The 20,423-nt window shown below is 40.2% G+C and overlaps 2 protein-coding genes across 2 annotated transcripts; both read left to right on the top strand.

Annotated features, from left to right (window-relative positions):
* The first annotated feature begins 5,942 nt into the window (after window positions 1–5,942).
* Window positions 5,943–8,058, top strand: LOC131470955 (trypsin-3-like). The gene is made up of 5 exons (XM_058647069.1): window positions 5,943–6,007; window positions 6,158–6,314; window positions 6,713–6,975; window positions 7,056–7,192; window positions 7,680–8,058. Exons 1-5 carry the CDS (start codon window positions 5,968–5,970, stop codon window positions 7,827–7,829), a joined length of 747 nt encoding a protein of 248 aa, XP_058503052.1. The 5' UTR covers window positions 5,943–5,967; the 3' UTR covers window positions 7,830–8,058.
* A 4,073-nt stretch (window positions 8,059–12,131) lies between these two features.
* Window positions 12,132–15,821, top strand: has1 (hyaluronan synthase 1). The gene is made up of 5 exons (XM_058647033.1): window positions 12,132–12,181; window positions 12,774–13,482; window positions 13,605–13,830; window positions 13,926–14,058; window positions 14,176–15,821. The coding sequence occupies exons 1-5, from the start codon at window positions 12,159–12,161 to the stop codon at window positions 14,849–14,851; spliced, it is 1,767 nt and encodes a 588-aa protein (XP_058503016.1). The 5' UTR covers window positions 12,132–12,158; the 3' UTR covers window positions 14,852–15,821.
* The last annotated feature ends 4,602 nt before the right edge of the window (window positions 15,822–20,423 follow it).

Genomic DNA, 20,423 nt, shown 5'->3' with positions numbered 1-20,423 from the left:
CCTCCCCCTACGCGCGCAACCCTCTTCGTGCACTAATCGCGCATGCTCAGAAGACAATGCCAGAGCTTATGCTAGCTTGCTAAATCCAACAAGACAGTTGGATAACACAAAAGGTGCCAACAACAGGTGTTGGTTGCTAACAAAAAAAGATTTTTGGTAATGCTACTGCCAAGAAAAAGGCTGATGCAAAGCGACCCAAGACCAGAGTGAACATCGGTGCTGCGTTTGAACGGTGGCGACGACTGAAAGCCCAGAAAAGGCAGCAAAGTGATGCCATGGTGGCTCCGCTTCTACTGGACCGGTATAGGTTAACTTTATGTCTTTGTGAACTTTCTTGAGTATTTGTTGGGATCATCATGTTGTCATTTGAACAAGTATCCAAAAGACATAGGGTCACCGAAAAGTACCGAAAGTTACCGATGTTGCGCAGTGCTCATGAATCTGTGTCTGTTACACGTTCCTGTGCTCTGGAGGCGTAGTTTCGGAGGGAAGACTGAAGAAAGAGGCTTGGACTTTTGACTTTCAAAATGTAGCCTGCTCAAACTGTTTTTCCAGGATCACCAACCCTACCTTTATGACACTTTCAGTTTACGACTATGCAGCTTTTTATCTCTCTGCTCATGATTTTAAAGTCTGACGTAAACTTTCTAGCTACAACATGTTTGTCTTCACATGGTGGAAAACTCGTCATGTGACAATACCAAGTAACCGAACAACTAAATGCATAAATTGTGGGGTTTTCTGCATGGCATGACTACCTGCAAGAGAGAGTCAAGAGTCATGTCCACCAATGATCCTGCTACGTAATTTGTTTTTCTCCATGTGGGTTGAGGTCATTTCTGCTTGAGGTTAAGTATAATTGCTCTGCGTAGACTGTTTGAGTTGCCATCTGGACATGTAGGTTACACATTTGATGTTTGTTCTCTTTACCTTGCTCAAAGAAACTCACAACAAAACATGTTCCTGAGATTTTACTTAAAATGGTTGATTACACCATCTTTGCCCCTTGAAGCTAAAATGTAGTTATTTTGTAGCGTCAAACTTGCACAGAATTTACACTCTTTTTAGAATCACAGACCGCATTGAGGGGAAACCCCACATGTTCCCTGCAGTATGCTTTTATTTGTCAGTGTCATGATTTGATCTGTTTTGAAAATGTAGAGCACATTTGAAGTGCAAGGTCTATCTTTGGTATGTTGGAGAAGCATCATAAATGTGGAATATTGTGCAGATGAAAATGCAACAAAAGTATTTATCTACTTACATCTCAAGATTTCAGAAAACTGAAATCAACAAAGTTAACAAAAAGGGAAAATTGATGCTTTGGTATTGGATGAAATGTTTTGGTCGGTATGCTTCTTCATAGTTATATTTGTTATTGACATAATGCCAAACCAGTAAACAATTGCAGACCTGAATCCAAGTGTAAAATTGAAACAAATCTATTGCCACATACTTAATCTGTAATTCCCAGAAACCAATTCTAGAACAAAAAAAAAAAAGAGAGCAAGACAGGCTGGAGAGACTGCAAATCCATCTCATCTCCCTTGGGTACAGCCCTACCTTTCTGTGGGGAAGACATGTTACATCCGAGTTTGACTTCACGGTCATATTTCCTCCCACATGGTTCCTCTTTACTCTTGATTTTATTGCCACACTACCCACACATTTGTGGATATGTGAGTATGTTTTTCTTGCAGATTTTCCATGGGAAACTACAAAACATGCAGATAAGACCGTTTGTCTCAGTCTGTGTCGTCAGTATTTCATGACAGGTGAAGCAAAACGATCAGTACCTACAATTCAATTTGAATTGTGGAAACCACACATTTGAAATGCAAATGTCACTAAACAAGAAATAAACCAGATGTTGCAAATTACGCAACCAACACTTTCATGAATATTGAGAACAGCTGGTTTGTGCCAAATGTATTAATTTAAATCAAGTGTCACTTAACAGAACACATCTGTGGTCATGTTAAATTCATTAGCATTAAGATTTACAGTATAAAATCTTGTAATGAATCTCGACAATTATCTGCTGAATTATGCATAACAGTCTAAATTTAGCAAAATGGCCCAAATCTTCACATCAGAGGGATCATGTCCACTTTTCAGTCACAGATGTTTGAAACTCTTTCACAGAGGGTTGAAATTCTAAAAGGTCACAAAGTTGTTTGGAACTTCGGCGACCACAAACGGACACATCGTCATGATCATGGCAGCTTTGATGGTCAGACTTCTTTACACGGAACAAGTCTTGAAACGATCAGATTTGGACAGATCAGTGTGAGCAGCTTGAACCTGCCCAACCCTAAAACTGAGTCCCCCGCTGATGCACACACACACACACACACACACACACACACACACAACACAGGAACCTTGTCCTGCCAAAAGTCCAGATGTGAGGGGGAGGAAGAAAGGAAAGAGAGGGCTGAGAGAGAGAGAGAGAGGAAGAGAAGGAATGAAAGATACTACATCAGCACACAAGTCTGACAACAGTCTCTCAGCCTCTGCATAAGCTCAGAGCAACACCCCACTTCTGAGTGTGTGGGCAGAAGGGCTCATATTTTTGTCATTGCCCCCACCACCTCCCTTTTTTGATACATGAATATTCTGCATTTGGAAAAAAAAAATAACTCCCTGAGAAAATCTTTTGCACAAGGAACAAAACCAGATCACTCCTATTGGAGTTCAGGGAACTGTTTAAAACGGAACCAGTTAACGTATAGTTGAGCTCCATTTGTGCCATTTTTTCAGCTCAAGTCTTGACTTGTTCAATCTGGCTATGATGCTTTTTGCAACACAAGATTTCATTTTTGTTCTCCCTAAAATGTATTTTTCAACAGTTCGCTGTCTGAGGCTTTAAGAGAACAACCAGGCAGATCATTCTGCTGGTGTCTGTAGGGGATATTAATAGCTATCCCAAGGCTATAGTTTGAGGGAAGCCTTCAGAGCCAAGGGCTTGCCAGAGTTCTTGATTTACCAACCAAATGTGTAATTATGTGTGCGCCACACAAATACCAATTTGGGTGTGTAAAACAACTAGTGGAGGTTTAAGGGGAATTTAGTTTTAGCCGTGGGTGATATATGCTATAGGAGTTTGGTGGTTTAGTATTGACTATATAGTGGCAGCTGAAGGGGGGGGGGGGGGGGGGGGGTTGTAGTCACCTGAAAGGCACAGCTAAATGTGCATAATATGTCTGTGTGTGAGTCTTTTTGTGTGTGGGGCGGTGAAGCACTAATGACATAGTCCAGGTCCCACCATCACTGTTATACACCCAGTATTCTACTTTGTGCTTGAGTGCCAAACACTGAGCTCAGAACGTTTCTTAATCCACAGCTTCTCTTGCAGACGCTGTACACTCGCTGTTGTGCAGAAATGCTGTTATAGAGAGACAAAGAGTTGGAATCTACAGAGTGCTGCAAACCTCAAAGGTTTGTTGATCTTGTTGCGGTGTAGCCTGGAAATCAGATCCTCTGTCTCACGGGTGTGGAGAGGTCAGGAATTTTGTTTTTAAGTCAAAGCCAGTGCCAATGGCTTTCAACCTTATGGCACATTTGACGGTTGTTTCCATGAAATACACCACACACAGGGGGAAAAAAAAAATGCTGAACCTCAATAACTCAAACCACTTCCTTACATTCGTCCCTGCTTTCAACCACAGCGGCTGGTCCCCCTCAGCAGACCTAAGGGATATGAATAATCAGCCCAGCCTCTGTCTGAAAGCAAACAAGGCTGGCAACGCAGAAGATGACTGAAACAGTGCTTTCCCTGTCCAAGGGTATTTTGAGGTACAGTGGAATACGGGATTAGAGGAAGCGGAACTGATTAAACATGCAGAGTAAGCCAGTTGGTGAAATAAATGGAACTTTTTACTATTCTCCCATCGTTAGTGGGGGAAAAATCCCTGTCGTCTAACCTGATGTTTATTGTTAAAAAAAACTTTATTAATGTATCTGTGTGGTGAAATCAACTAAAACAAGTGACTCAAACAAGTGTGCAGCAATAAAACAGTCAAATGTAGATTTTTTTGTCTTTACAGAGTTCTCCAGCAAGTTGTTGCAATTGTCAGCAATCAAAGGAACAATATATGAAAGAGGAATGAGTGTGACGCGGTGTGTGTGTGTGTGTGTGTGCCACACGATAATGACGGGGAAGAACTTGCCTGTGCTGGATGGGAATGCGTTATATTTTTGTCTTAAGTGTATAATGATAGGGTTCGAGCAAATGTACCCTCCCATTTAAATGTTTTTCTGTCTGCTGCTGATAAACACCTATGCTCATAGATGAGTAACGGAGTCTTGTACCGCATGTCTCCTTTCTTGACTCAGCAGTGATAATGCAGTCGTGCAACAGTGGATCAGTGAAAGTGCCGAATTCTTTGAAACATTTCCTAGTCGTCGGGTCAAAGAGGAAAAGTTGTTGACCAGGCTGAATTTCAAAGGGGACTGCAAGATGAGTCTGTTCTACAGAAATCTGACATTTACTTGTTCTTTAAAACATTTTTAAATTGTGCAGAACTGCCAGGTTCAGACGATGTTACTGCAACACCTGCCAGCCCATACAGACACAAAACTTACTGACGAGTTACATGTGTCACAGGGCAGCCGACCACAAGATGCTACACAAGAAGCAATAAATATTAAAAACAACATTTTTACTCTATCCATCTATCTTAAACGAAGCACTTTGTACAAACCAGTGAATTGACTGGAAAGATCAGTTTTGTTTTTGTAAAGGTTTTGCTTTACAGTATATTTACAGAGAGCCCATATCTGGAAATCATTAAACAAACCTTTGAAATGCAGTGTCGACAGTTTTTGCCCTTTCCAGACAAACCCTGAAAAGGCATGGCGAGTAAACTTGAGGTGAAATTATATTTGTTTTATAAAACAATTATACTTAAGTTTTAGAAGTGTAAAATCACCTGATCGTTTGAATTGTTTTTAATTATCTGAGAATTAACAACATATTCATGACTTAAACACACGTGGGAAGGGAAGTGTAAGGTGAGGGACATTTAGCTCCAACTTTTTAACTGCTCTATATTTCTTTTTGATATACAGTATGTATCGTTCAAATCTTTCAAAAGATGAAATTGCTGCTCGTCTATCCAGTTTTATGAATCACTGCACCTGCTAATATTTGATATTAGGGAGAGATTCACCCCTCATTTCAAATATCTCCTGCACAATGTGTATTGTTTGGCAAAATAAATAAACCAATAAACCAGTATGCTCAATACAAATAAATGAATACTTTCAATGAATAACTGATAAAGAAAAACTGCATTAAATAGCGTCTTTCACACAAAAAGTGGTTTGACAATCAACAGTGTTTGCATCAAATTTGAGTTGAAGGGAAAACACTGCTTCCAGATTCACACAGCTGTTTTAAATTGTAATAATGTCAACACGAATTATGTGTTAATGTGTGAGCCAAAGGAAAGAAAAAAAGATGCTTTACTGAGACTCTTGACACTGTATCATACTTTTATGATGTGTTATGATTTCCCCATAAAAGTAACGGTGGGAATAAATACTTTTCATATCATGTGTTGCAAGATTTTGACCTGATGTGTTTTTCCAGGTAGCGGTTTAGTTGATAAGCAGACACCTTATCTTGTACGATAAGCAAACATTAAAAAAAAAATCTATTTCTTTTTGTCAAACTCAGAGAATCTTTAATGATGAGTGACAACCACATACCAAGTCTATTGAATAGTCACAACCGTGAATGACACTTTGTGGTTTAATGCATTTTAAGAGTATATGTGCTCAGCATGTGAGTGGAATAAAACTGTCTTAAATACTGTACATTTAACGTGTCATCGGGGAAATGTAACACATGTTTAGTGTTTGACGATCGGAGGCCTTGAGAAAAATAAGATAAGAGGGCTAAAATACATGAAACTCACAGGTTGAAATCACAATAATCTGCTGGCCAAACAGGCAGAAGCCATGAAGCTTCTCCTTCTTCTGACACTTTTCGCAGGGGCAGGTATTGTATAGAACTCATAAAATGCTCAGAAAGTCCAATTATGGGGTTCTTGCGGCACCAGGGAATCTCATGACAAACAGATTTGTTCGAGGTGTTTATTTAGTGATGATACTGTTTTCACTGTTTTTGTCTCTGCTTCAATGTGAATAGTTGCCCTGGAAGAAGAGGATGTGAAAATTGTTGGCGGGTATGAGTGCCAGATGAACTCTGTGCCACACCAAGTGTCTCTCTTCACTGGGTACAACTTCTGTGGGGGGACCCTTCTGTCTGACGTGTGGGTGCTGTCTGCTGCACACTGCAAACCTAAGTAAGAAACACGGTCACCTCAGAACCAAAAGAGCAGCAGCTCATTAACAATGATGGTCACTGAAACTTACACTGTGCTTATATTGTCTTATCCATTACTGCATGACTGAAACAAACTGTTGGGTTGGATTTAGGACAAAGTCTTTTTGACTTGATTTCTTCTTTGTATATTTGTTTTATAAAAGTTTATTTTGCTTTTGTTGTTTTAAATGTTTCTCTGAAGCTTAGATTTGGCTGTTATGGATTCAAAACGTTCCCTACTTCTTCCTGCTACTAGAAATTTTGTTATTTCTATTTGGTTTCTATTTTGCTGATTTGAAGTTTTTAATAAATAAACTAATATCTTGTGAAGCTCTACCCTGGGGAAACAAGGTGACTGACTTTCTTTATTTGCCTCAGGTCAAATGTCGAAGTTCGTCTTGGGGAGCACGACATCTGGGAACCTGAGGGGACTGAACAGCACATCATGTCTGCCAAGTTTATTCGCCACCCCAACTACAACCCCCGCACACAGGATAGTGATATCATGCTCATCAAACTCAGTCGACCAGCAACTCTGAACAGCTTTGTGCGCCCTGCCACGCTTCCTTCAAAGTGTGCCAGTGATGGGACAATGTGCAAGATCTCTGGATGGGGGAGTCTTCGTTCCAGTGATGAGGGCTGTGAGTCAAAGTCAAACACCAGATCTTAGTGGGTTTTTTTTACCCTGTCTGAGAGCACTGACACTGTATATCTTTTCCAGCAAGGTTCCCTGATAAGCTGCAGTGTCTGGATGCTCCTCTCCTGAGTGATGACACCTGTTTTAATGCGTATCCTTTCCAAATCACTGAAAACATGATCTGTGCTGGCTATCTGGAGGGAGGGAAGGACTCCTGTCAGGTAATGTAGAGATCATGACGGCTGTAGCTTTTGCTTCTATTTTTGTGTGTGTGTGTGTGTGTGTGTGTGTATATATATATATATATATATATATATATATATATATATATATACACACCTATGTATACATACCTATGTATATACTGTATATATACCTATGTATACACAGAAACACAGAGAGAGAGAATTATGTAGAGCATTGTGCAAACTCATTTGGCAATGGTTTGAATGCAAGTGACAGACATTTGTTTATATTTAAAAGTTACAAACTACAGGTTTAATTCTCTTATACATAATCTCGCTATACCCCCCCCCCCCATTGATCCAATACTTCCGTTTATTTGCCTGCATTGTAATTGTATTGGTTTTCAATAAAGGAATAGGAAAGGAATAATGCAAGAGGGGATTTACCAAAGAGTAAATGTTTTGAAATGTTTGTGCTTGTTGGCGTCATTGAGGGTAACCTCATCCTTTTTTTAATCCTCAGGGTGACTCTGGGGGTCCCATGGTGTGTGGCGGAGAGCTCCAGGGAGTTGTGTCTTGGGGACATGGTTGTGCCCTGAAAAAGAAGCCTGGAGTGTACACAAAGGTTTGCAACTACACCTCCTGGATCAAGTCAACAATGGCATCTGGCTGAGCAGTAAAGACATGAAAAAACACACACGGCAATGTCAGTAAAGTCAACCATGAGTTGCCCTGCGTGTGTATGGTGTGGTTTCTAAAGACCTGCGTGTGTGTCCTTAGAATGTGTTTATTAATGTGTCTGCACAGCTTCCTCTTCATACTACTATTGGACGAGAAATCTAACTCACCCAAGCGCTACATTACAAAAATGTGAGTTTCGCTGCCTTATTTTAAAGCCAGTATAAATCAAGTAAAGAGTATAACACACACCGTCTCCCTGCGTCACATATTTGGCTCTACAGACACTGACTCACAATGACTCTACAATGAATGGGCAAACACGTTTCTAGATCAAGGATGCCTCGGGAGAACACAGACCAGTTGAGGAGCAAATCTGATATTTACAGTCAGCCAACAGTAAATCACCAAGACCCAAAAATGCAGCTACGCTGCTCTCTGTGGGTTGAAACTGTAAAGCATGTTGCACACTCTGGCCACACTCCGTAATCAACGAGTATGGAGCACTGCGGGTATGTGGTATTTAACTACTTGACGATGCAGTATAATTTTTTTTTTTGTCAAGTTCCTTCAATTTACACAAGATGGAGTTTCACAATGTCTTGTTACAGCCCGAGTCTGAAAAGCAGTTTTTGCTCTGTGTAAAGTGGACATGTAGGTGGATGAACATTGCAAGTACTGTATGTCCTGAATCCTGTCCAGGGACAATGCTCAGAAACATCTGTGTGAAAGGGCACACACTGCTGATAAAACAGCAGGTGCACATACGCAAACACTCAATCACAAAAAACCCAAAATGATTTAAGTGGATTTTGGTTGCCTGGGTGTGGCAGAGAGAAGAGAACTGAGTCACCAGGCATTTGCTTGACCACCAAATAAAGACTGGGGCCTAACAAGGTTTTCCAAGTACTCATGGCTGACAGAATAAAAATATCTTATTGCTCTGAAGTTGCTGGTTTTCATAAAAAAAAAAAAAAAGAAAACTGGTCTGGACAGTGATTCAATATCGCTCATCTTCTGCAGTGTGCTTTATGTTACATGGACACATGCATATTTGCCCCTCAGACACTGCAATGATCAGCCGTGTTTGGTTTTGGAGAAACCAAATTAAGACTCGACCAAGTGGTAACTGGTTGTGACGTCACCCAGAATAATCTGAACTCCCAATTTGAAGATTCAAGATTTGCAATCTGGCCAGGGCCATGTTGAGATTTTGCCATCTGCATCTATGTCATTGAACATGCTCCTATTGAACATCACCAGCTGTCAGTCACATTGGTGCCCACGCAGAGGTACAACATTGATACAATGTGCAATTTAAAAAGACCCAAAAGTAGCAACAACCATTAACACAAGGAAAGGGAAGAGGACAGAGCTGGGGCTTACCACTGCAGCAGGGGGAGAGGGACAAATCAACAGCCATGCCACGAGACACCAATCAATATTAACATTAAAATGAAACCTCAAAGTATTCAAATGTAACAACAGAGCACAACTTATAAATAGAAATAGAAAGGAAAGAAAGCAATATGCAACCAAATGAGGTTATAACAAAATCGACCCAACTAATCCAAATAATTAGCAGAACAATCAACAAACTTAGCAATTAACCGAAACTAAATCTAAACAAAAAACAGACGTCCCTTTGAAATGATTTGCATGTGAGGCACATTTATAAATTGTGAAACAGACCTGAGCTTCAACCAGCACAAGGAGGAAAACTAAAGGCCTAAAACAGGACCAGGGGGAAAAAAACAGTGCCAAAACAGCAGCCACATCCAGGGTGTGGTGACCAGTGAAGAGCTTCACCATCACCAGAGCCTCTAACAAAACATAAGGCATATCATCAAATAATTGAACTGGAAATTAAATGATTAATAATTGTTAATTGAGTGATTAATAATCTACATTTAATTTCACTTAAACTTCCCAAGGATGGGGGCCTTTAAAGTTATGGCTCAACCACACTGTAGCAGAGAGCGCATGGCAACAATAAACAGGGAGCTCCATGACTGACAGACACAAGGAAAAGAAAACGCCACCTACCTTCCAGACACGAGGCTGCACCCAGGACCACACAGCCAACACTGGACCATTGATCAGCCACGCTGTTGGAGGGTATGAGTTGTAATGCATGCAAAGGAGATAAACAGGCAAGGTGCATTACCTGCGCAACGTAAATAAGTGCACGATGGATGCCGCAAACACATGAACAGACCACGACACACCGTTGATTGACAACACCTGTATAACTGCGCACGACCCCGCCCAGCAATCAGTGAGATCAATCAGCTGTAAGGAGGAAGGGGACCTCCCACCACATATAAAACTTAATATTAAAATAAAATTCTTAAACAATCTATCTATCTATCTATCTATCTATGGCATTAGGAAGAAAGCTGATATAAATGTTTTTGAACAAGATGGGCTGCTGTGAGTGTCTCAGAAACTTTCACACACAACCATGACTTGGGTTTACCGAGAATGATCTGAAAAAGAGAAAATATCCTGTGAGTGGCAGATCTGTGGGCAAAGAATGCTTTGTTGATGTTAGAGGTCAGAGAGGAATGGCATGACTGGTTTAAAATGATACACTGGCAACTAAAGTAACCACTTGTTACAACAAAAACACGCAGAAGACCCTCAATGAATTGAGGCAGATAAGCTACAGCAGACGGTCACACTGGCTGCCACTTTATTAGCTGCCCTGTGTAATTATTAAAGCGCTCTGCTGACTGAATATAGCCTGCTGTTATGACTCTCATTAAGCAGCACGTGAGCAGGAAGCTGCACCTACTACATTGCCCAAATGTTAGGCATTAAAGATGCAGTTCACAGCAGAACCTGTGGCCACAAAACAGAATGTATTAGATTTGTCAAAGGTCATAATCAAATAAGATGTTTAGTATGTGTGACACCAAGGTCTACATCACACTGTATCCAAGTAAACTCACGGAGAAACACATAGTATCCAGTGAGCAGTTCCTCGTCCCCTAAACCCTGGCACAGCCTCTGAACATGACATCAGCTTCCTCATGGCTTCTATTTGCATCTGACATGAAGTGCGTTGATGGCTCAGGCCAGCTTCTGGAGAAAAGGGTGTGGACCATCATGACTTACCCGTGCAAACTTAATGGTTTAGTGAAAATCGTTGGCAGAGTTGTGCTTATGGAAACTTTAGGATGTCATGTCAATGTACAGTGTATATATGTTGTACCTCTCACACTCTCTCTTACACGTACACACACACACGCGCGCACGCACGCACACACACGTACACACACACACACACACGCAAGCACACAGTTTCCATGACTTCAGACGACGTTGATATACAGTCATTTCCTGGAGACTTACTTTAACCTTAACCACACTGCCCTAACCCTAACCTTAACCCTAGCCTCATCCTAACCATAAAAGACATCTTTGTTTACAATTTACGTCGTGTTCATTGTGGGGACAAAAAGTGAGTGCTCATAATGTGACTGGGTAAACAGGTTTAGGTCCCCACAACATGAGTTATACCTGGAACACACAAAACCAGGTTTTAACCCTAAAAAAACCCTTTAAAGATGTGAGGACCAGCCAAAATGTCCTCACTTTGTCAAAATGTCTTCACTGTGTGTGGTTTATATGATTGTTGGTCCTCAAAAAACACACCCACACTTCCTGTTCCCCTTTTTGTACCCTTTTTTTTTTTTTATGTTTTGGTTGGTGCAGTTTCAGATAGGATCCACCAGAGGTCGACGTCCAACCTGTGTAAAAGCTTGAATGCCGGTTCTGGGATTTCTTGTCTTTTTTCCCCTTCTCTTAATGTTAGCAGCGGTGTGATTGAATACCTTGAAAACAGAAATTATAGTTTCCATTTAATTACTGCCTGAACTACATTTTTATTGCTTATAATATTCGGTCAAATGAGATTAGAGAATAGAGATTCAATAAAAAAAAAAATGATGAAAGAAAGAAAGAAACAAACAAAGAAAGACAGAAAGCAAGAAAGCAAGAGAATGAAGTGAGAGCATGAACTAAATTATAGGTGGTAACCTCCCTCTCCATTGTTCTCTTTGTCAACTTCAAGCTTTTTCCATGTATTTAGAAATATTGTGTAGGGGTTGTATTTCCATGGTAAAGGAGAAAACAAAGCAGCCTGAAGTCTCGCGCAAACTAATGTCCTCAGTAAGTGGGACCACCGCCTTTCTCCTGACGCACGGCTGAGTCAGCGGGGGCGCGCGTAAAAATGGTGCTGGTGCTGGCTGCACTTAAAAAGAGCGCACATGGGTCCAGTTCCTCTGCAGTAACACCGGGTGGATGTCTCGCACATTTAATGCCAGGAGAATTGGACAACAGGTATGTTTATTTTTATTTATTTTATTGTATTTGTTATATGAATAATTAACCACAAAGCAACATACATATTCTACGATAATATAACAATCTATAATGATTTATTGAACTTTTGAAATATGATAGTGGTCTTTACAAAAATAAATAAAAGGAAAAAAATTCTGCCAGTGGTAAAATCCTTATTGTTTTACTTTCTTATATATAAGTATAAGTAAAACAATAAGGATTTTATGTATTTATTTATGAGCTTGTTGCTGTATACAGTAAAATGACTTCAAATGATTACTCATGCTGTTATTTTGTCACCTGACCTGTGTCATGTGTTGGTGTTTTCTTTAATTAATATTCTTTATTTTGAATATTAATAGAGTGAATATTAAAGCATTCGTTAGTCATACAGTTTCCACTTCATGTAGCTTGTCAACATGTATTACAATAATCCACGTAAAACAGCAATTTCCATTGAATACACCTCTCTTTCACGACCATAAGTGTCCGACATTTTAATTATGACGTGAATCAGTAAGAAACCAGCCTTTATACATGTACAAGCCTAATACTATGATGTAAATATATTTTGTTATTTGTCCCTTAGGCAAAGAAACACAATGGAGCTGAAACCTTTGCTGAAGAAGCTGGGCTCAATAACCCGTGCGATCCTTACTTTTCTTTTTGCTCTGCTGGTCCTGGGTGTGATGGTTTGGGCCTATGTAGCCGGTTTCCAAATAGCAACGTCCATGTATGGAATCATCTCCTTTGGCTTTTATGGACTCCTTCTCTCTCTCCATGTGCTGGTCCAGAGCTTCTTTGCCTTCCTGGAACGGCGGAAAATGAATGCCCGCAAAAAAACGTGCACCTTTACCAAAACCATTGGCTTCACTATATCAGCTTACCAGGAGGATCCTACCTACCTCAGAGAATGCCTCAACTCCATCAGGGCACTCAAGTATCCTCCTGAGCTTCTGCACATCATCATGGTGATAGACGGGAACTCGGACGATGACCTGTATATGATGGAGATGTTCAGAGAGGTGTTTATGGACCAGGATCCTGGTTGTTATGTGTGGAAGAACAACTACCACTCATGGAGTCCCATGCAGGCCCAGCCGGATGAGAAAAATGCCACAGCAATTGGTCCAGAAGGCGATGCTGATCATGTCATAGAAGAGGATCCACAGCGAAAAGAGGTCGAACATTTAATCCAGAGCAAGAGGTGTGTGTGCATCATGCAGAAGTGGGGCGGCAAACGGGAAGTGATGTACACGGCGTTTAAAGCACTTGGCTCATCAGTCGACTACATACAGGTATTTATTCCTATTTTGTCACATATATCACCAAAGTATGCATTTAGCTAGAATCACTTGATGAAAGGAAACGTGCAGATTTGCTCTGTGTTAACGACGTGAATCTCTTTGTCCTCCCTGAGGTGTGTGACTCAGACACTAAGCTGGACTCCATGGCCACAGTGGAGCTGTGTAAGGTGCTGGAGAGTAATCAAAAGTATGGTGCCGTGGGCGGAGATGTGATGATTCTCAACATGGAAGAGTCCTACATCAGCTTCATGAGCAGTTTGAGGTACTGGATGGCGTTCAACATCGAGCGGTCCTGCCAGTCCTTCTTCAACTGTGTGTCCTGCATCAGTGGGCCTCTGGGTAAGACCAAACGTCTTTGCTGTGATCAAGAGGCAGCAGTAGTCATGGCTTTTAATGGTAACTTAACTTTTGGTTTCTTGATTTGCTCCATGAAGGTCTGTACAGGAACGATATCCTCCAGCAGTTTCTAGAGTCTTGGTACAATCAGAAGTTTTTGGGAACTCACTGCACATTTGGTGACGACCGACATCTCACAAACCGAATGTTGAGTATGGGCTACGCAACAAAGTAAGAACCCTCTTGACATTACTGCCATATGTAGAGATGTTTTACATAAACCTCAGATAAGATTATAATATGAAATGAAAAACCATTCATGGATCTTTATTTTCTTTTTTTGTCTAGATACACAGCTCGCTCAAAATGCTACACAGAAACACCCGCTCAGTTTCTGCGCTGGCTCAACCAGCAGACACGCTGGACCAAATCCTACTTCCGAGAGTGGCTCTACAACGCAATGTGGTGGCACAAGCACCACCTGTGGATGACCTACGAGTCCATCGTCTCGGGTATTTTCCCCTTCTTCGTCACCGCCACCATCATCAACCTGTTTTGGACCGGCACGCTGTGGGACATCCTCTGGGTCCTGTGCTGCATCCAGTTAATTGGGCTGGTGAAAGCGGCATACGCCTGCATATTGCGCGGAAGCATCGTGATGGTGTTCATGTCCCTTTACTCGGCTCTGTACATGACGAGCCTGCTGCCTGCCAAATATTTCGCTATCATCACCATGAACAAAAGCAGTTGGGGGACATCAGGCCGGCGTAAGATGGTGGGGAACTATATCCCTCTTCTTCCTCTGTCGGTGTGGGCAGCCATTTTGTTAGGAGGACTTGGTTACACAATCTACAGGGAGAGTCAGCAGGACTGGTTGACCCCAGCCAGAATTATGGAAACAAGGTTTATAGTCTTTGGTTTGGTGGGCTACATCAGCTACTGGCTGGTTATGGTGTTTCTCTACTGGGCATGGTTCCGCAAGTTATGTAGGAAACGCTCTCATCAATACACACTGAGTGTGTAGGTCTAAGGAAGAATAAGGAGATTTATTTTCATTTGATTGTATTACTCAGTTTTGGTGGTGATGATGATGGCGTTTCATTTGGCTACATTTAACCAACAAACTACATGAAAAATAGATCAAATAACAATAATAATAATAATAATACTACATTTTATTTATAAGGCACTATACATCACAAAATGATGTCAATGGACACACAGTAACGTTAAAAACAAGCAGTAAAAACAAGCAACATATGACAATAAATAGTGATGTTTTGCGGCAATGAGTCACTTAACTTAAGTGGAAATGTTGCACATTTAAATGAAAACCACACTGAAGGTCCTTCTGGTCTGCACTTCTCAGGTTTCTTTTTGCCATATGTTGATGGAAAAGAGATTTCCTCCCAGCAGATATTTATTAATAAAAATATGAAGATGGTGAATATTTGTGGACTGAAGGGTGTGGACAAGGAGAGTAGGGTTTGTGTATTTAAGAAAAGAATAATTTGCTACATATGTATGTGTTGATGATCACAGTAACAACATAAAAGACTCTTCACTATGTGCCAGTTTAGTGAGCGTGAGTACTTCAGCACTGTTGTTGTTACTGCACTGGATCCGTGGCCGCACGTTCTGCAGTGCTGCAGATTTACTTGAAAAATGCAATTGGAGTTATAATATATTAACAGTAGTGTGCTGGACAATGGGGCTAAAAACCAAAGCAAATTAAATGAATGGATGAAAATATTTCTGGTGTTTTAATAAATAGTATTTTGTTGCTGTATATAATCTCTTGATCTGTGAAGTACTTTGTACAATGCACTTTTGTTTTTGTTTTTTGTATTTTTTACAGAAGAGAAAAGCTTTATATGGCCTAAGTTTTCTGAACAATGCATATGTTGTAATTGCTGGTGATAGTTTGAAAATGTGAACAAACTAATGGATTTTTGAAACTTTGTAAATAGATGAAAAATAAAAATGTTTTTTCTAACGTGCACAGTTCTGTTTTCTTTGGATCAAAATCCCAATATTTATCAAGAAAAGCAGTTATATAATGAAATATCAAGGTGATGAACAAATTGTAATCAGGCATCATGCATGCATGGTGCACTAGTGTATAGCATCATGCCAGTTGAAGTGGTTGAGACAGCAGTGTAGATGTTCAATTTCAACTACAGTCAAATATTTGTTTAACAAAATACAAATTCGAGACCAACAACTCATGCCCAATATAGCATCTTTGAGGTATTTTATTATTCCAATTTTCTGATTAAAATGACTTTGCTTAGTTTGAGTATTAGGTACAATACCTCAAAAAGAATGCAATAACACAAATAAGGTTTGAGGAGAGCGCATGTGATGTCAGCATGGCCTTTGTCAGTGTTTTGCTCAGAATAAAGCAAACTGGAGGTATTTTTGTCACTGAGAATAGAGGATGCAAAGTGCAGAGGGAGTGACCTTGTGCTTTGTGACTTTGATGTTTACCTTACATGTGGTATTTAGCTGTTCAAGGAGGAACAGTGCTCAACAATTTCAATAAAGATCAACACTTAAATGTCAATGTAGGTCTTCACATTCTGATGTTGGGCATGGAAATGCAATGGAAACACACAGGATTGTTGAATGGTGAAGGGAGTGCACGTGAAAAATGATGTTAACCTTTACAGCACATGTTGACAAGTGGTTGTTACTGTTACATCACATTTTCCATACATACGATTCAGCTCAAAGATAAATGAAAAAGAGCAAAAAATAACTGACCGAGCACAAACCTCCAACAAGGCCAGTACTTTCAAGACCCTTCCCTATCTTGCCAGGTTACATTTATTTGAATTCATTATTTATTTATTTGTTTTAAATCCTGAATCCAGAAAACCACCAAAATATATAACAAATTCTTCATTGGGCCAACACCTACATTCCCAGACAATCTTACGCCGAGACAATCTTGCCAGTAAAAGCCGTGTCTGTCTGTCTGTGAGCAGCATACTCACAGACAGACAGACAAAAACAAAGAACAACAACAAAAATAGTGTAGTTAAAAAGCACCAGAAATAAAGAAACCAAATATCATATAAAGGTAAATTTAAGTGTCAAACAAGAGAGACATTTCAAAAAAGGCAATTTTCTTTTAGTCAGATTTCAGATATGACATAGTTTCTCAATCCATGTGGGAGAGGATTTTGGGATTTTAAATATCTGCACAAGTAAAAGAACATGCAGGACCCAGGACAGAACCTTGGGGCATACCACCACACGTCAGCATGAATAACAGGACACTGTTGGCAGATGAGGTTTTGTTGATATGTTAAGTGCAATGTGAGGAGATGATACAGAAAAACAAGAATACTAGATCCGAGAACATTGTTTTGTGGTTTATGACATTGCGAGGAAGAAACTATGACTATAAAAAGTGGTTGACAGTCATTTTAGTTTTCCTTACAAAAATGGATGCCCATCTTCTTTTGACTTATATTAACCCTGACAAAACAGTATGTCAAACATCAATTTCACCAAAGAGACATTTTCTCTTCAAACCTCTCAAATTTGATCAAATTATCCAATATCGCTCCCCAAAAAAAATCAAAGACTGGAAAGATTACAGAAAATTCAAAATATCAAAAAAGTGAATACGAAATATCTCTCTCAGAAATGTGTTTTTTATTATGCCGCTTCAGATTTGTTTTGTGATTTATGTAATACAGTTGAGAACCACTGAATGAATGAATCAACTGGTAAAGTTGATGGGAAGGTATAAAAAAGTACTTTCACTTTTTATACTTTGAGTAGATTTGTTTATATCTACCAGCTTATTATGAGTTATTTTTGTAATCAGGGCCCTTTTGGAGACTAACTTATACCATGTTAAAATGCGATTTTCTCTTTTACTTTGATCCAAAACTTTTTCTTGAAAAGTAAAACTGATGGAAGTGAAACTACAAAGTCAAGAATATCATCACATCATCTAAGCTGTACATCTTAAAATAATGACACAACAATGTTTGTGCCACTGGGAAGAATTTTTAAAACAGCAGATGTTGAGCAGACAACCACAACACCACTGGCAGCGTCTGAAAACAGGATACTACGCTTCACCATCTGTGAGACTATCAGCAACATTGTCAGTGAGTCAAACCTTCTGGCAGAGGCTGAAGCAATCCTAGTTTTCTCATGTGAGTAAAAGTGTCTGTATTTCCTCAGGAGCAACATGACATTAGACAGATTTGCTAGTGATAGCGTCTCTAAAATCACAATCTCCACAGTAACGGTAAACCACCCACAGCTGGTCACAGGTCTGAGGTGATTTAGAGGAAGAAACCACATTCTTTAGATTTAGAAAGCCTAAATGAGTCACAAACAAGAGAGAGGTGACGAAGCCAAACATCACTTCCCCTCGTGTCTGTTTTCAATTAACTTGTCCTCCCCCACCCTGTCTGGGTCTCCCTCCTTCCCTGATACCAGGATGGAGGAACCGTTTCAGCAGACACACATGCTGGTTCTCACGTTTGATCTGCAACAAATGGGAGGCAGAGGTACTGTAAGTACTGTAAGTACTGTAAGGGCCAAACTGTGTGGTATCACCTCCGTCACTGCTTCTGAACACCACATTCTGTGTTGCCGTAATACACGCAAGAAGGTGGGAGGTGAACGTATGCAGCAAAACTAGAAGAGCTTTCCCCATACTGACAAAAAACAGTCATTACAATGTTCAAGTTTCTGTTTTCTACCGCCATGACGTCTGCACCGCTCTCCTAATTAATACAAGATGTAAAAAAATTCAAAAGAAATCAGTGTTACGTATTCAGTATTCTCCACTTCTGAAACCAAATGATTAAGAATCTTGAAATGTATTGGGGGGGGGAGAGGATGAACTTGACCAAGGCACACAAAACGACGACGTCCATTAGCTCATACACTCTACTGATAGTTGGCATATGAGGGTGTTCACCCAGTCTGCAGAGACAGCTCTCATCTGACGAGCTCATGGTCGGCTTACACACTCATACTGGTGGAGCTGCCGTCATTTACTGGAAGTTGCGCAAACGCACAGTTAAAGGCAACATACCAGTGCGCACCAATCAGAGTTAACAACTCTTCCATGGCCGGACATAAATTACTGCCAATAATGTCTCCTTGTTTTTGAGCTGAAAGAAAGAAAGAGACATTTTTTTAATTCAGTAAGTTTCATGTGGTTGAGATCGCTAAAATCAGTATTCAGTGATTTCCCACAGCGCAATAAATCATCTCTGCCTTTTGTCACCGACACATGCACTTGAAGCAACACTCAATTATCACCGTGGATTGTTAAGGGTTTGACATCATAATGGTGTTTTTTATGAAATAATCAAGTGTGTTCAGCTCATGACACATTGCAGCCACAAAAGCAATTATTATTATTATTATTGATTTACTAGTTGGGCGCCTCCCAAGGGAGGTGTATCAGGCATGTCCAGCTGGGAGGAGGCCTCGGGGTAGACCTAGGACAAGGTGGAGAGATTACATCTCCACTCTGGCCTGGGAACGCCTCGGGATCCCTCAGTCGGAGCTGGTCAATGCGGCTCAGGAAAAGGAAGTTTGGGGTCCCTTGCTGAAACTGCTGCCCCCACGACCCGGCCCCGGATAAGCGGAGGATGATGATGATGATGATAGTTGAGGCATTTAAATATGGACGAAAGGCCAAGGAAACATTTACACCTTATATTACAAATACTTAAGGCTCTGTCAAAAGTGAGATAGATTCTTTTAACCTCATGGACACTCCTACATGTTGCCGTGTACCTTCGTGACAATGAGTCCAAAACAGAGAAAAAAAAGCACATGACAGACCACACGGTGTATGACTATAAGATGGAGTAATCTGCAAAAGTACTGGAAGTCAGATACTACTTCCCACTGGACCAAGTTTCAATTGTCAGACGTCTTGTCACAATACATGACTGGTCGTCCAGGCAACCCAGTGGAAAAAAATACTATAATCCACTCATTGAAGGGCCAAGTTGTGTGTTGACTCATGTCTGACTAAATTTAGATACTCCACTCTGCTTTATAAAGTTTGCAGATCCCGCTCTGTCCTCACAGTGTGTTTGCTCCACTGTCACAGCAGGCTTGGTCGACACTCAAGAGAACTCTTCATCGACCAAGCCTTTAAAATAAACAAAAACTATGTCTATATTATTATTAGTAACATGCCCATTATTAAGGTGGAACTAAATCACACCCATACATACATAATGGTTTCATGTTAACCCTTTTTTTCACTAATTTACGACATATATACGTATAAGACGTGGACGGGTAAACGGACATAGAAAGACGAAGAGATAAATAAAGCAAAACGAGACAAAGAGATGAGGATTTCAGTACGACATATTAAAAAAAAGCACTGCACCTTATGTACATATTTTGTGTTACTGTATACATGTTTTATATCTAAGGTTTTTCTTTTTCTTTTCTAATTTTATTCCATTTAAGTGCACCAAAACACCAAGCCAAATTCCTTGTATGTGTAAATGTACTTCGCAATTCCAATTCTGATGAAACATATGATAAAATAAACATCGTTTTTGTTTTACTTTACATTTATATTGTAT

Source organism: Solea solea, chromosome 13, assembly GCF_958295425.1.
Source record: "Solea solea chromosome 13, fSolSol10.1, whole genome shotgun sequence".
Lineage (NCBI taxonomy): Eukaryota > Metazoa > Chordata > Actinopteri > Pleuronectiformes > Soleidae > Solea > Solea solea.
This window is presented reverse-complemented; position numbering and strand designations above follow the sequence as displayed.